A 17,349-nucleotide genomic window follows, 5' to 3' on the forward strand; every position below is an offset into this window, starting at 1 on the left:
TAGTCTTCAAAATAGATTGATAAACATCAAGAAAACAAATATTCTCATCACTGGACCAATTGGCAGCACCATGATAGATGGAGAAGAGATTGAGATTGAAATTGTTAATAATTTCATTTTGCTCAGATTCACAATCAACACTCTTGGCACTATTTTTGTTGTTCTTGTTATTGTTGCTATGTACCACCAAGTCACCTGAGACTCCTAGTGACACAATAGTTCTGAACTCTGTCCTATCTTGAGCCAATCTCACTGTCCCTAACCCACAGAACACCATTAATCCAGTTACTGTGTCAACCCATCTCATCCAGGGTCTTCCTCTCTTACACTGTCCCTTCACTTTTTAAAGCATGATGTGGTTATCCAAGTACTAGGCCCTCCTGGTAATGAACCTGAAATATGTAAGATAGAGCTTCATAATCCTTGCCTTCAAGGAGCATCTCGGTTTCACCCTCTCTAGGTCAAAACCTGTTTGTTCTCGGGGAAACCTATGGAATGTTTAACACTCTTCTCTAGCACCACAACTCAAAGGCATTGATACTCCTTCTAGTATCCTTAGTCATTGTCCAGCTATCCAATACATACCAAGGAATTGCAAAGATGATGGCCTGTATCTGGTGCACCTTAGTCTTCAGACTGACATCCTTATTCTTCAGCACTCAGGAGAGGTCCCTGAAAGCAGATTTTTCAAGCGCAACTTACCTTTTGATGTCCTGACTGCTCATGACAAGAGTGTTGATTGTGGAGTTGAGCAAGCTAGAATTGTTGGCAATTTCAGTCTCCTCTCCATGTATCGTGATGTTGCCATTTGGCCCAGTTTGAGAATCTTTTTCTTTTCTTGATGTTGAGCTTCAGTCCATACTGAAGGCTGCAGTCCTTGACATTCTACATAAAACACTTCAGGCCCTTCTCATTTTCAGCAAGGAAGATTGTGTCATCTGCATAACGAAGGTTGTTGATGAATCTTCCTACAATTCTAATGCCACTGTTCTTCTAATAAAGTCCAGTCTCCCAAATGAACTATTTCATATATAGATTGAAAAAGTATAGAGACAAGATACATCCCTAATGCACAGTGTTTCTTTGTTCTGTTCTGACAACTGGCTCCTGATGCAAGAATAAGTTTCACAAGAGCACAATCAGGTATTCTGGAATTTGTACTAGCAGTCAGAAAATTAAAAGACAATTGCATGGGGAAAGTCTGCTGTCAGGGACCTCTCAAGAGTGTTGAAGATCAATGATGTTGGTCTAGAGACTAAGGAGTGCCTGATTCAGGCTACTGTCTTCTCAATTACTTGATATACTTTGGATAGCTAGATAATGAATAAATACAACAGAAGAATTGATGCATTTGAGTTGTGGTGCTGAAAAAGAGTAATGAACCTACTATGAACTGCCAAGAAAACAAACAAGTCTGTCCTGGGGAGGGTGAAAGCAGATTGCCCCTTGGAGGCAAGGATTTTTAACTCTGTCACATATTTTGGGCATGTTGCCAAGATGGACCAATCCTTTGAGAAAGATAACATGCTTGGAAGGGTGTAGGATCAGCGCAGGAGAGGAAGACCCTGGATGAGATGGAATGACACAGTAACTGGCGTAGGTGTGTGAGAGACTGGCTCAGGATAGAGCAGGGTTAAGAGCAATTGTTCATAGGGTTGCTGTGAGTCACAATCAACTCAACGGCACATAACAACCATACACGGAAAACTAGGACAGTCATTCTTAGTTTTACCTGGTAGCAAAATTCTCTAAAGTTGTTTTGTTTTACGTTAATATTTTAGCGAAATACACTTACTTCCTAGTTGCCATGTTGCTTATCATCCAGGTTATTAAGAATTAAAAAGATTTTTTCATCATTATTACTTAATTTGAAGGCTGTGAAAAGAATTTGAGAAGCTAGATAATTTAAAAAAGGATATGGGATTAGGATTGGAGGATTGCAGAATGACACAATCTTGTTTATAGCCCTCAATATGGACAATGTTGTTGCATACAGTCGATTTGGAACTGACCAAGGACGGACTCTCCAGCAGGTTTTCAGAGGCAGTTTATCACCTGGGATGAGACTGCCCATCCTTCTCCCACAGAACAGCTGGTGGATTTGAACTACATGCCTTTCGGGATGCAGCATAGTTTCTTACCACTAAGCCACCAGGCTTCCTCAGTATAGATTATAAAACAATAATTTTTAAAAGTTCAAAATTTTACTAGTAGGAAACATCGTGATAAATGGAGAAAAGATTGAAGTTATCAACAGTCTAATTTTCAATGGATTAATAATAAGCATTCATAGAAACAATAGCAAACAATTAAATGACATATTGTCGTTGTTGTTATATGCTGTCAAGTCGCTTGTGACTCATAGCAACACTATGTACAACAACTCTAAACTCTGTTCTGTCCTGTGCCAATCTCATTGTCTCCAACACGCTCATCCCCAATTACCCCAGTCACTGAATCAATCCATCTCCAGAGGGCCTTCCCCTCCTGCACCTGCCCTCCACTCTCCCAAGCATGATGTCCTTCTCCAAGGACCGGTCTCTCCTTACAACATATCCGAAGTATTTCAGATGAAGCCTCAGAATCCTTGCCTCCAAGGAGCCACCCAGTTTAACCCTCTCCAGGTTGAATCTGTTTGTTTTTCTATTAGTCCATGGTACCCTCAATACTCTTCTCCAACACCAACGCTCAAAGGCATCAATTCTCCTTCTATCCTCCTTGTTCATTGTCCAACTCTCTGACGCATAACAAGTGATTGCAAAGACCATGGCCTGTATCAGACGCACCTTAGTCTCCAGAGAGACACCATTGCTCTTCAGTACTTTGGAGAGGTCCCTAACAGCAGACTTTCTCATTGCAATACATCTTTTTGTTTCCTGGCTGCTGGTGCCAAGAGTGTTGTGAACAATCTCAATCTCTCTTCACCATCCATCCTGATGCTGCCAATTGGTCCAGAGGTGAGAATCTTTGTCTTCTTGACATTGAGCCTCAATCCATATTGAGTGCTGCAATCCTTGACCCTCAGCAGCAAGCGCTTCAGGTACTCCTCAGTTTCAGCAAGCAGGATTGTATCATCTGCATAACGCAGATTGTTGATAGATCTTCCACCAATCCTGATGCCACATTTCTCCTCATAGAGCCCAGCCTCCTGGATGATCTGTTCTGCATACAGGTTGAAATGATATGGAAACAGGATACATCCCTGGCATATGCCCTTCCCAATTTTGAACCATGCAGTGTTTCCTTGCTCTGTTCTGACGACTGCCTCTTGGTCCAAGTATAGATTTCGCATTAGCATGATCAAGTGTTCTGGGATTCCCATTCTTCTCAGAGTCAGCCACAGTTTGTTATGGTCTACACAGTCAAACGCCTTTGCACAATCAATGAAGCACAGATAGACATTCCTCTGGTACTCCTTGCTTTCAGCCAAGATCCATCTAACATTAGCTATAATATCTCTAGTACCACGACTCCTTCTAAACCCAGCCTGGACTTCTGGCAGTTCTCTGCTGATGTGCTATTCCAGTCATTTTTTGGATAATCTTCAGTTTGCTTGCATGTGAAACATTACAATAAAAAAAATCTATTGCCAAAGACTTCTCATTTTTTTGGTCTTATTTCCCCCTAATCACTCTCTGCTCCCTTATTCCTTCTTCCTATGGACTTTTAAGCACATTTTTACTAGTAATCCTTCTACTTTTAAAATAATAATCTGATGAAGTATTATTCCTTGAGATTTAGCTCACTCATCATAATGATGATGTCATATAGTATTTCACAAAACTGTAGCCACTGAGTGAGTGAGTATTTCAAGACATGTTGTTGCTGTTGTTGTTGTTGTTGTTGTTGTTGCTGTTTTGTTGTTGCTATGTACCATCAAGTCACCTGCGATTCACTATGACCATATGTACAACAGCCCTAACCCCTACTCTGTCCCGTGTCAATCTTACTATTACTGACACAAGTCACTGAATCAATCTATCTCATTGAGGTTCTTCCTCTCCTGCACCGACCCTCCATGCTCCAAAGCATGATGACATCGCTCTCAAAGGACTGGTTCTACCATGTAACATATCAAAGTATGTCAGATGAATTTTCAGAATCCTTGCCTCCAAATAGCAGCCTGGCTTCACCCTCTCCAGGACAAACTTGTTTCTTCTCCTAGAAGTCCATGGTATATTCAATACTTTTCTCCAGCACCACAGCTCAAAGGTATCAATTCTCCTTCGATCATCCTTAGCCATTGCCTACCTTTCTGATGCATAGCAAGTAATTGCGAAAACCATAGCATGTGTCAGGCACATCTTAGTCTCCAGACAGACATTGTTGGTCTTCAGTACTTTGGAGAGGTCTCTGACAGCAGACTTTTCCAATGCAATTTGTATTTTAATTTCATGGCTGCTGGTACCAAGAGTTTCCATTGTAGAGCCAAGCAAACTGAAGCTGGTTACAATCTCAATCACTTCACCATCCATACTGATGCTGCCAATTGGCCCATTGGTGAGAATCTTTGTTTTCTTGATGTTGAGCTTCAATCCATATTGAAAACTGCATTCCTTGACCTTCTGTAACAAGTGCTTCAGGTCCTCCTCAGTTTCAGCAAGCAGAGTTGTGTCAGCTGCATAAAGCAGATTGTTGATGAGTCTACCTCCAATCCTGATGCCACATTTCTCCTCACAGAGCCCAGCCTCCAAAATAATCTGCTCTGCATATAGATTGAAAAGTTGGGCACATCTTTGATGCACACCCTTCCCAATTTTGAACCATGAAGTGTTTCCTTGCTCTGTTTTGATTACTGCCTCTGTGCCAAGTATAGGTTTCACATAAGCACAATCAAGTGTTCTGGGATTCCCATTCTCAGAGTCAGCCACAGTTTGTTGTGATCCACAAAGTCAAAATGCCTTTGCATAATCAATGAAAGAAAACATTCCTCTGCTACTCTCTGCTTTCAGCCAAGATCCATCTGACATTAACTATAATATCTCTAGTACCATGGCCTATTCTAAACCCCGCCTGCACTTCAGGCAGTTCTCTGTTGATGTGCTGTTCCAGTCATTTTTTATAATCTTCAGCAGAATCTTACTTAAATGTGATATCAATGATACTATACTATAATTTCCGCACTCTGTAGGATCACTATTCTTTGGAACAAATATAGATCTCTTCCAGTCAGTTAGGCAGATGCTGTCCTCCAGATTTCTTGGCACAACTTGGTGAGCACATCCAGGGCGGTGTCTGGTTGTTGAAATACGTCAATTGGTATGCCATCAATTCCTGGAGCCTTGTTTTTTGCCAGTTCTTTCAAAGCAGCTTTAACTTCTTCCTTCATCACCACAGGTTCTTGTTCATACATTGTTTCATTAAATTATTCTGTGTCCTCCAATTCCTCCAGTCATACAATGACTCTGTATACTCTTTCCGTCTTCTTTTAATACTTCCTGGATCATTTCATGCCTAAAGCATCCTTTAGTATTACAACTCAAGGTTTGAATTTGTTCTTCAGTTCCTTGAGCGAGTTCGGCCCTTTTGATTTTCTGACTCCTGCTCCTTGCACATTTCATTGCAATATTTTACTTTGTCTTCCTGCATGTGCTGCCCTTTGAAGTCTTCTGTTCAACTCCCTAATAGCTTGATTTCTTCCCTTTTCTTTGACTTCTTGGCATTCTACTGCAATATTCAGAATTTCTTCTGGCATCCACTTTGGTCTTTTCTTCCTCCTCTGTCTTTGCAATGACCTTTTGCATTCTTCCTGGATGATATTCTTGATATACTCCAACAGATCATCCAGTCTTTGCTCATTAATATTCAAGGCCTCACACCTGTTCCTGAGATGGTTTTGAAATTCAGGTGGGATAGACTCAAGGTCAAATTTTGGTTCCAGTATACTTGATTTCATTTTTCTTAGCTTCAGTTTGAACTTACATGTGAGTAGTTGGTGGTCTGTTCCACAATCAGTACCTGGTCTAGTTTATACAGCTCATATTGAGCTTCTCCAGTGATTCTTTGCACAGATATAATCAATATGATTCCTATGCATATCATCAGGTAAAGTTTCTCTACATCTTCCCAATATTTATTACTTTCTGTCGTGTAAAATTTTGTTACTGCTATTGGGGTGAGATGGTATTTCATTGTGGTTTGATTTGCATCTCTTTTATTGATAGTAATTTTGAGCATTTATTCACGTGCCTGACAGCCGTTTGAATGTCTTCCTTTGTGAAAAGCCTTTTCATGTATTTTGCCCATTTTGTGTATCAGTCTTTTCCTGTGTAAGCTCTGTAGTATTATGTAAACTTTTGTTATGACATTCTTGTCTGAGATGTTATAGCTAAATTATTTTTTCCAGTCTGTAGGTTTTCTTTTAATTCTATTGGAAAAAGGTTTTGATGCACACAAGTTTTTTGTGAAACTTAATCTTTAGAAGGTCCCATTCATTGATGTTATCCTCTCCTCATTGTACATTTCTGACTGTACTTGTCAGCCTATTAATTCTAAATTTGGTCCCATCTTGTCTTTTATGATCTTTGTGGTTTTGGGTTTTACCCCTAGGTCTCTAATCTACCTTGAGTTTATTTTTTTATGTAGTGTGACATATTTTAAAAGTGCTAAAGAACAAGTGCCACTTAAAGGCTACAATGTGCCTTACCCAAACTATAGTACTTTCAATTACCTCTTATGTATATGTAAGTTACAGAGTATATTCACAGAAGACTAAAAAAGAATTAATTGATGCCTTTGAATTGTGGTCTTGGCAAGAGTACAGAATATACTAATATATATTGTCAAAATAATTGAAAAACTGTTCTCTGAAAGGAGTGCAATCAGAATTCCTTAGAAACAAGGACTTTAAGACATCTCTCATACTTTGGCTTGTTATCAAGAGGGTCTAATACCTGGAGAAAGACATCACACTTAGTAAGGGTCAGAGAAAAAAGAAGACCTCAAAACAGTTCTCTAAATAATTGGCTTAAGGATCAGGTAGATTTCTATGAATCAAAGCTAACTCACCAGCACCTAGTAATTAATGGTGGGTATTGTGCTAAAATAATTGTTAAAAGCCTGGACTGTGGCATAATTTCCATTAAAAACTTCCAGATTTAACTAATCATTTTCAAGATGCTTAATGATTCAAATTTTCAAATAAATCTCATTTCAAAGATCACTTTGAAAAGAATTCATTTTGTGTTTTCCTGAAAGTATTACATTGCATTTTTAATTGTTCAATATGCAAATATTAATGCATATTAAATTAAATGAGTATTTTACTTGTTTTGATAACTGTAATGATTTCACTTTTTTAATTTCCCAAGAACCTGCCAAGGATGAAATTATGTCACCCAAAGATATATGCCAACTTGACTAGGTTATGAGTCCCAGTTTTATGTGTTTGTCTTCTGATTTGTGATATGAAGTAATTATTCTCCATTTTATGTGTGATAAATCCTAGCCATCATATGGTAATGATAATTGGGATAGGGCATATCTTGATTCACATTCTTTCAAAAGACTGTCCTACTAATGAAATCCTACTCTTACTACATCCCATCTTTAAGATAACGAAGAGCCAGAAGATAAAGACTAACTATAACTGATCAGCACAAATTTGCCATGAATCTTGATCCATTCCTCTCCATATTTTCAAGCTCTTCATATATTAACTAGTATTTCTGGTTAACTGCAACACTTGCTATTTTTAATTCATCACACTAGGTAAGTTATTCTGGGGGGGAATCATTAGCTGATGGTGGAAGAAAGAAAAAAGAAGAATCTGATGGAATAATGTGACACAAAATAACTTTAAAAAGAAATAAGCTACTGAGTGCAGTAAGTGGGAGTTACAGAGGACTTTCTTCTGACTCACTTTATTTACTACGTCTAAGCCCAAATTCTTTCTTTCCAAGAATATTGCACCAACCTTTTTACTATTGATTGTTCAGTCCTGTCTTCTGGCAGACTACTCTTCACACAGCTTTTCAAAAGACTTTTTAAAGCCATAAGTTCCTTGATAAGTCTGATCTAACACCTTTTGACCTCACTAATAACTTTATATACCCACTAATGAATTTTTATTCTTCTAATGAATTTGTTCTTACCACAGAGGCTTTGAATTTGTTATTCCTTCTTCCTGGAAGGTCAGGGCCCTGACCCAGGAAACTTCTTTTTCTAGAAAAGTATGACATGTTTGGCTTTTTTTTCATTGATGTGTATCCTGTAGTCTGTACTGACCTACAGCTGAGCCTTCAGTGGATTTTTAGAGGCAGTGAATCACATGGGAGGAGATTGTCCACCTTCTGTAGAGTAGCTTGTGGGTTCAAGTAATATGCCTTTGTGTTGGAAATCTTTGACAATATTTCCACTTTTAGCACTTGTTTTGATTGAAGGTCAGGAGGAATGTCGGATTGTTTTTTATTTAAGCCTCTTGTTTAGTGTCAACAAGACATCCTGGAGTGCTCTTGTTTTTAAGGTGATCCCCTCATCCCCATTTAGAGCCAGGATGATTACAGCAGGACTCTGTAAGATTGGCACACTTGTTTTGATTGAGGGTCAGGAGGAATGAATGTCTGGTTGTTTTTTTATTTAAGCCTCTTGCTCTTGTTTGGTGTGAACAAGACATCATGTTATTATATTTTGGAGAAACATTCTTCTAAATGGTACAGCACTCTTCTGTCAATTTGTTGTGCTGAGGTAATCTGACCTAACTGTGATGCTGAACCTTGTGCCATTGCAGTGTCAAATTCCATAATGGTTGCCCATGATGGACAGTGTTTAGTGGAGGTTCTATTTTAATACAGGTTTGGAAGCAGCAGTGGCATCCACTTTCTAAACCACATGCCTCTGAGAACTCTATGAACTTGGAGAAATGATGTTAGTTACAGAAAGACTTCAGGTCGTTTTTTTCATAGGGTCGTATGAGTCGTGCTCAACTCAATGGCAACCAACAACAAAAACAAAATACTCTGATAACTTGGGTAGGAGGTAGGGGTGTCAGAGACAGTGAGACTGGCTTAGGATAGGGAAGGGTTCAGAGCTATTGTGCATAGGTCACTATGAGTTGCAGGTAATTTTATGGCACATAACAACAAAACTCTGATACAATGACTAACAATGACAGAAGAAGAATCAATGTTTTTGAGTTGTGGTGCTAAGAAGAGTATGGAGCATACCATGGACTACCAAGAGAACAAATAGATCTGTCTTGGAGAGAATGAAACCAAGTTGCTCCTAGAAGGCAAGGATTTTGAAGCTCCCTCTCACATACTCTGGGCATATGGCCAAGAGAGACCATATGCTTGAAAGGATGGAGGTACAGACAGCACAGGAGAAGACAACCTCAGATAAGATGGATTGACACAGTAAACTGGAGTAATGGGAGGAAGTGTGTCAGAGACAGTAAGATTGGTAGGATTCAGAGCTATTATACATGTACGTCACTGTGAGTTGCAGGTGACCCAATGGCACATAACAACAAAACTCTGTTCTAGTCTCTTCATACCATTTACCTCGAATATTGAAGGGAGTTATCCTTTTTTCTGGCCCTCTATTTTATCAAGCTTGATGTCACTGTTCAGATATTTGTCCATCCTTATAACATGCCCCAAGCGTGTGACATAAAACATTTACTTATACAGAACATAAGAAAGACTCTATGGAGTGACATAGTGGCCTCGACAATTCCAAAACATGTAAAGGTCTGGATACACTTTTCATGGGTTGTTTAAAATACAAGCTTCAAGGTAGAGCCAAGCATATATTTATGGTGGTTTAGGAATCTAATAGGAAGAAACCTAACTGCTTTATGACCTCACTGGAGCTCATCTTAGTAATGTTATGCTTAGTTTCCTGGTGTGCCTTAAAACATTTCAAGGATTTCATGGAATTTTAACTAGAAAAGAACATTTTAGAACTCAAAATCTTATGTACCATGTTCCTTTAGTCTATGGAGTGTATAGAGGAGAGAGAGAGAAAGAGAGAGAGTGTGTGTAAGAAAATGGTAATCTCCCAGAAAAAGGTCAAGCATGTGCAGATGAGGCTAAAGGAAGAGAGAAGTATAGAACAAAGCATTAACTAAAAAGTAAACTCCTCAGGCATCCAAAGCTTCTTCTAACTGATGAATATAGCACAGATTGTGAGGATGTCACCAGATCAGGCAGGATTTCATTCTGTTGTAAATAGGCTAGTTCTTAGTTGGAGCCAACTCAATGGCACCTAACAACATAATCTTAAAGATAATTCATTTCCTCCTTTTCATAATTATCTATTTCTCCTACCAGAATAAAAGCAATATGAGAAAAGGGAGTTTGTTATCTTATATACTAATAAAGCTCTGATACCTAAAAATTCTTGTCTCACATTATGTCTAGGCCAATACATATTTTCTACATGAAATGAAAATTTCTGCTGGAGAAAAAATTTTTCCCATATAAACTGACAATCATCTGTGAAACAGAAGAAGTTCTTACAGAGCTAGAACTAAGCAAGTTCCAGTTCATAATTTTGGTAATAGAGAGTATCCTACAACCTTAACAACATCAGACTAAGAGTCCCTTTTTATATTTAGTTTGGTTTTTGTTTCTTTGACCCAGGAAAAAAGTTCAAAGTGACATTCATGGTTTCATAAGTTCTTTAAAATAAACAGTAACATGAGAAATTCTTGTCCCTTCCAAAGGAACAAAGAGTTTGTACCTACAGATCAAAGAGATTGGTGTTACAACTATAAGAAATATAAAAATCAGAAGAGGAAATGAGAATATTTAATAAACAAACACATAATTATCAATGGCCTAATACTAAACAAAAATAAAAATCATACATTTAGTTTCAGAAGTAAAAGTATCAGATATACATATCCTTAAAGCATAAAGTGATAATAGTGTGCAGAAATTAGCTAATGCATTTATTCTAGAATATGTAATTGAAACAATAAGGCATTATAGTCACTCAGAAAATCTTGGTTTCTATTTCTGTTTATTTGAGTCTTATGAAGGTTTGGAAATTCATGTTTTCATAATCTTTTCTCAGTTGCCTAAAGCTCGGTGGCTATTTTTATTTGAAAAGTGTACATTATGGAAACATGATTAAGAAGAGGTACAAAGTCACAGAAATAGAGATGAAAAGAGATTAAATGTCCTATCAGCAAAGATTATAAGAATAGCTCAGGCCTGGACCATGGTATATAAAGTTACTATGAGTTGAAGTCAACCTAACAAAACCCAACATTCCATTCCATTAAGTAGTACTCTCTTTTTTTTCTGTCTTGTCCATTTACGTTTTTTTGACTGAACTATTTTTTTTCCTTCCCATATATTGTGTTTTATATAATCATTCATATATGTAATGTTTTATTCAGTTAATCACTATTGAACTCTATTTTTTACCATGCTGTTTCATCAAGCTTCCATAAGGAAGAATTAATGAAACAAATTAAAATATTATTGTTGTATGAGTATGAGTTGGAACCAGCTCAAAACTGACCCTCTGAAGGGTTTTCAGAGGCTTTAAATTGCACAGGAGGAGACTACCCATATTTCTCACACAGAGAATGTGGTGGATTAGAACTGTGTGCCTTATGGTTAGCAGCATATCATCTTATCACTAGGTCACCAGAGCTGCCCCCCTTAATCAAAGTAAACATAGCCTAATATGTTTTTCTTTCCTATTCAGTCATGATTTCCAATGAATGAAAGAGAACTAATCCAAAACTACAAATTGTGTCTGTCAGCTAAAAGAAACCAAGAGAATAAATTACTCTCCCATACCACCCTTTATGTTTCATTTTGTCATTTCTGTGGGCTCTTCAATAATAAGTTTTTAATAGGTATAAGAAATAAATTTAGCTATTTAATTAAGAAATAATTTTATACAGCACTCTAAGATTTTCAGCACACATCCATATTCACAATTTTATATGCTGTTAAAATAGCCCAGAAAATATTATCATCTTCACTTCAGAAATAAGAAAAAAGTAAACATGCAAAGGAGGAATATAAATGACTTCCAGTTTGTAAGTATTAAGTCCGAAGCACCAACTCAAGTCTCCTGAGCCTAAATCACACTCTCTTTATAGTGCTCCACTTGATCCATTAAATATCATCTCCCTTTCCAGGGGAGGAACTAGAAATTTCAAATAAAAACAAAAAATTCACTGTTATCAAGTTGATTCCAATTTCATACTAGAATGATTGCACTAAGATTGAACAAGACACAGTGAGAAAAGTTATAATCACTCAGAAGTGACAGAGGCACAATAAGAAAAACAAAATTATTTTTCTGTTTTTATTCTATAGCCAACTCAAAGGGAAGGTGATAGTTCATGCTGTGCTGAAGTTTAAATCCTGCTATAAGAATAATGCTGCAAAATTTTGGGATAGGATTGAAACTATTTTACGTCAAAAGCTAGAAGGTAAAACTGGATCATTATGTGTAGATCCTTCCACATTTAAATTTTCAGGTAAGAATATATTCTTTTAATGTATGATATAGAATGAGTTTAATCTTTTGTTTCATTATATAAATAAAAGGATCATCTGTCTAAGTATTCTATGTAAAGAAAGCTAATTTTAACTATGGTTAAAGTCGTCTAGGCCTAAAATAAAATTACGTCACAAAGTAAGGCTTAGATGAGTTATTCTGTAGGTCCTAATTCCTCCCTCAGTTTCTGGATGTCTCGAAAATCTTAACTCTTAAATTCCCGAACTGATTTGAGTTGCTTTAAATTTATATTTATTTCCTAGTAGGACTTTGTGAGCCTTTCTCCCTCACTCACAATGTTTTGAAAGATAGCCTCTGAAAAGTGAACAATACTTACTCCCTAGATTCCCAAGATAATGAGTGTCCCTCTGATGTGGATAAAAATACAGATCATTCCTGGAACAGTTAAGCTAGGCTATCAATTTTCTGTCTCAACAATTTTAACCAAGGAGAGAAACATATCCCCACCATTATAGGAAGGATTAAAAGGGCTCAATGATCTTAATTGGGGGGGAGGGGAATCTAAGTCAAAGGTTCATTTGCCTAGGACATTGAAAGAATCAAAGGCAAAGCCTGAACATGCTTCTTCTGAATAAGAAGCTATCATGTTGTTGAAATGTGACTGTCCTCAGAGATTAGGTGCCTCTTTTCACAACTTTCACACAGTTTACTTCATATGGAGTTACCTCAAGGGAACGAAATTTAAAAAGAAATTGTATGCCAAATTTTAGAGAGTTTGTCTCCAAATATATTTTTATGAGTTCATCTTCTGAAAGCTGTTATCTCAAATGTAGAAAATCTTAGCATATTTTCACTATTCATCCAAAATTCAAGAATAGTATGTGGGGTCTCAGAAAAACAGACTTTTGAGGGTCTTTTCCAGCTTTATTATTTTTTTTCCAGCTTTATTGATTATTTTAAGTATGTGAGACTGAGCTCTATCATCTTTTCCTCCAAGGAGAACCCCTGGTTACACTCTCTTCAAGACGTAGTTTGTTCATTCTTTTGGCCATCTAAAAGGATGCTCAGGGCTTTTCTCCAACACCACAGCTCAAAGGCATTGATTCTTCTTCTGTCATTCTTTTGTCACTGTACAGCTCTCAGATGCATAGCAAGTGATTGGAAAGACCATGGCCTGAATCCGGCTCACCTTAGTCTTCAAACTGTCATCACTGTTCCTCAATAGTTGGAAGAGGTCCTTTACTGCAGACTTTCCCAGTGAAATATGTCAAATAATGTCATTGTTCCAACAGAATAAGGAAATAATTGAATAATATCATTAATATCATATGCAAGCAAAATCTTGCTGTACATTATGAAAAAATGACTAGATCAGTACAGTGACAGAGAACTACCAGAAATTCAAGTAAGATTTGGAAGAGGCTGAGCACCAGGGCTATCATTGCTGATGCCAAATGAATCTTGGCAGAAAGTAGCAAATATCAGAAGGATTCTACATGTGTTTTACTGAATATGCAAAGGCATTCAACTGTTGAATCATAACACATTGTGAATAACATTGAGAAGAATGGGAATCTTAGAATACTCAATTATGCTCATGTGAAACTGACACCTAGACCAAGAGATAGTTTATTAACAGAGCAAGGAAACATGTGCATCAAAGCTGTATCATTGCTCCAGCTTTGGTATGCTAGTGATAAGCTGTGCTACAACCCCGAAGGCACATACTTCAAATCCATCAGGTGCTCCGCAGGAAAGGAATGGGCAATCTCCTCTTATGCAATTAACTGCCTCTGAGAAGGTCAGCTATCTGTCAGTTTCAACTTTATGGTACACAACAACAACAACAACATTCAATCTTTATGCTGAGCAAATCACTCTAGAAGATGGACGTTATGAAGAATGTGGCATCAGAATTAGAGGAATACTCATCAACAACCTGTGTTACACAGATGACACAACCTTACTCTCTGAAAGTGAGGAGGACTTGATGCACTTACTGCAGAAATCAAAGACTACAGTCTTCATATGGATTACAGCTCCACATTAAGAGAATGAACATTGTCACCATTGGATAAATAGGCCACATAATAAGAGATGGAGAAAACACTGAAATTGTCAACTATTTTATTTAACTTGGATCCAAAACTCAACACCACTGGTACCAAAAAAAAAAAAAAAATCACTGAAGAAAACAAAAGATGTATTGCATTGGGAAAATTTGCTGTCAGGGTCTTTTCTGATGTGCAATGATGTTCTTCAAGCAATGAGGTTAGCTTAAAGACTAAAGTGTAGCTATAAAAGTCACAGACATTTTGATTACTTGTTTTGCATCTATAAGCTTAAAAATGACTAGGGATGACAGAAGAATAATCAATGTGTTTGAGTTTTTATGTTAAAGAAGAGTACTGAATGGTATTGACTGCCAATAGAACAAACACCTCTCTTCAATAAAGTGCAACCTGGGTACTTTTTGAAAGCAAGGAGGGTGTAGCTTCATCTCACATAATTTTGGCATGTAATTGGCAAACACCAGTCTTTAGGGAAGGATATCATGCTTAGAAATGTGGAGACTCAGCTGGAGACGGTGGGGGGGGGGAGTGAGAAAGAGAGGATGAGCCTCTACAAGAATGTCATGGGGACTGGAACAATGGGCTCTAATACACTGTAGATGATGAGGATGGCACAAGATAAAGTAAGGTCCAAATCTGTTGTTTATAAGGTCGCTATGAGTTGCATATATATTTTTACGCTATTTTACACTTTAACAATCAAAACAGCGTATACTCATGATGCTTATATTATTTAAACTTCAAATTTAAAAAAAAATATAAAAGAACAAGTAAACCAAAGCAGGACTATAGTCTCCAATATGGATTGAAGCTCAACATTAAGAAGACAAAGATTCTCACCAATGGGCCAATTGGCAGCACCATATTAGATGGAGAAGAGATTGAGGCTGTTAACAATTACAGCTTGCTCAGATCCACAACCAAAACTCTTAACACCAGCAGTCAGGAAATCAAAATATGAATTGCATTAGGAAAACCTGCTGTCATGGCCTCTCCAGAGTGCTCAAGAGCAACAATGTCAGTCTAGAGACAAAAGTATGCCTAATCCAGGCCATGGTTTTCTCAATTACTTGTTATGCTTAAGAGATTTGGACAATGACTAAGGATGACAGAAGAAGAATCGATGCCTTTGAGTTATGGTGCTGTAGAAGAGTCTTGAACATACCATGGACTGCCAAGAAAACAAATAGGTCTGTCTTGGAGAGATTGAAACTATGTCTCTCCTTGGAGGCTAGGATTTTTGAAGCTCCACTTCACTTACTTTGGGCACATAGCCAGAAAAGAGCAGTCCTTGGGGAAGGACATAATGCTCAGAAGTGTGGACGGACAGCATAGGAGAGGGAGACCACAGATGAGATGGATTGCTACAGTAACTGGGACAATGGGGTTGGAGTGTCAGAATTAGCAAGACTGGTTCAAGACAGGGAAGGGTTCAGAACTGCTGTACATAGGATCATTATACATTGCAGGCGACTCAATGGCACATAAAATATTATGGCAGGTTTGAAAGCAGAAGTGGCATCCACTTCCTAAATAACATGCCTCCAGAAACTCTATGAACTTTTATAAATGTCAATAGTTGTAGAGGGGCTTCAGGCCTTTTGATCTTAGGTTCGCTACGAGTCGTGCTGGGCTCAAAGGCAATCAACAACAACAACAACAAACCAATGCAACAACTAACGTTACCAAACAAGTTAACATCATGGCATGATATAATTATCCCTGTCACAAAGTAGATGCAAGTACTGTATTTTTATGAAAATAGCCTGGACTTGCATATTTTTTTTCCAAACTGCAGATCCCCATGATATTTTCTTAAGCATACTATATCAACATATATATATAGATAGATACAGATAGAGAGAGAGATAGAGATAGAGAGATATATAGAGATAGATAGATAGATAGATAGATAGATAGATTGATATAAAATGTTGGCGGATTCTATTTAATTGTTTTCTTATCAATCAGATTTAGTGTTACATCTGTCTAGGTGCCTGTTGACGCTGAGGTTTTATTCCTACTTCAGACCTTCAACAGCCTACCTCTGGGTTTCTAAAGGCTACATTGATTCCTTGACTCAGAATAAGTCTATAGGTATTTCAGCCTTTGATTATGAGCTCAAGACTTTAAAGGAAGGAAACACAAACCAGCACACCAGAGTGATTTAGTCTGAAGAGGTGACAGCTTAAAGAACTTCCCCATTTATTTAACATTTATTGTAACATTTATTCAATCAAATTTGGATTAGTAAATTGAACTTTAAGAAAATAATGAAACAAAATAAAAAAAAAAACAAAACTCAATGTCATCAAATCAATTTTTATTCATAGCAATCCTATTGGATAGAGTAGAACTGTCCATAGGATTTCCAAGGCTGTAATTCTTAATAGGATCAAACGACCATATCTTCCTTCCCTGAGGCAGTTGGTTGACTCAAACTACTGGCATTTCAGTTAACGTGTAAGCTGTTAACTTCTGCACCACTAGGTCTCCTTAGGTATAATTATTAAAACTAAATTATAACTCAATAAATCTCTTTCCTTTTAGAAAATCAATATAAATAAAATTCAAACCAAACACACTGTTTTCAAACTGATTCAATTCATAATGACATACAGTATAGAGTAGCCACTGACTCATGCTTTATTGCCTATGCAAAGGCATTTGACCATGTGGATCATAATAACTTATGAGAAAAATACGTATCCCAGAACACTTAAGTGTGCTCATGCCAAACCTATACAAAGAACGAAAATCAGTTGTCTGTTAAAAACAAGGAAACACAGATGTTTAAATTTAGGAAAGGTGTGTGTCAAAGTTGTATTCTTTCTTTTTTTTTTTTTTT

At 37.3% G+C, this 17,349-nt stretch overlaps 1 protein-coding gene across 1 annotated transcript in view; it reads left to right on the forward strand.

The window, feature by feature from the left end:
- LOC102851130 (transmembrane protease serine 11E-like) overlaps window positions 1-17,349 on the forward strand; it is a 107,762-nt gene that overhangs the window by 51,880 nt on the left and 38,533 nt on the right. The window contains exons 4-5 of the mRNA XM_006902725.1: window positions 6,983-7,017; window positions 12,250-12,448. Of these exons, the coding sequence (XP_006902787.1) occupies window positions 6,983-7,017; window positions 12,250-12,448 (234 nt within the window). The remainder of the gene's footprint in view (window positions 1-6,982; window positions 7,018-12,249; window positions 12,449-17,349) is intronic.

This window comes from Elephantulus edwardii, unplaced genomic scaffold, assembly GCF_000299155.1.
Source record: "Elephantulus edwardii isolate Elephantulus edwardi_28Jun2011 unplaced genomic scaffold, EleEdw1.0 scaffold00442, whole genome shotgun sequence".
In the NCBI taxonomy this organism is placed as follows: Eukaryota; Metazoa; Chordata; class Mammalia; order Macroscelidea; family Macroscelididae; genus Elephantulus; species Elephantulus edwardii.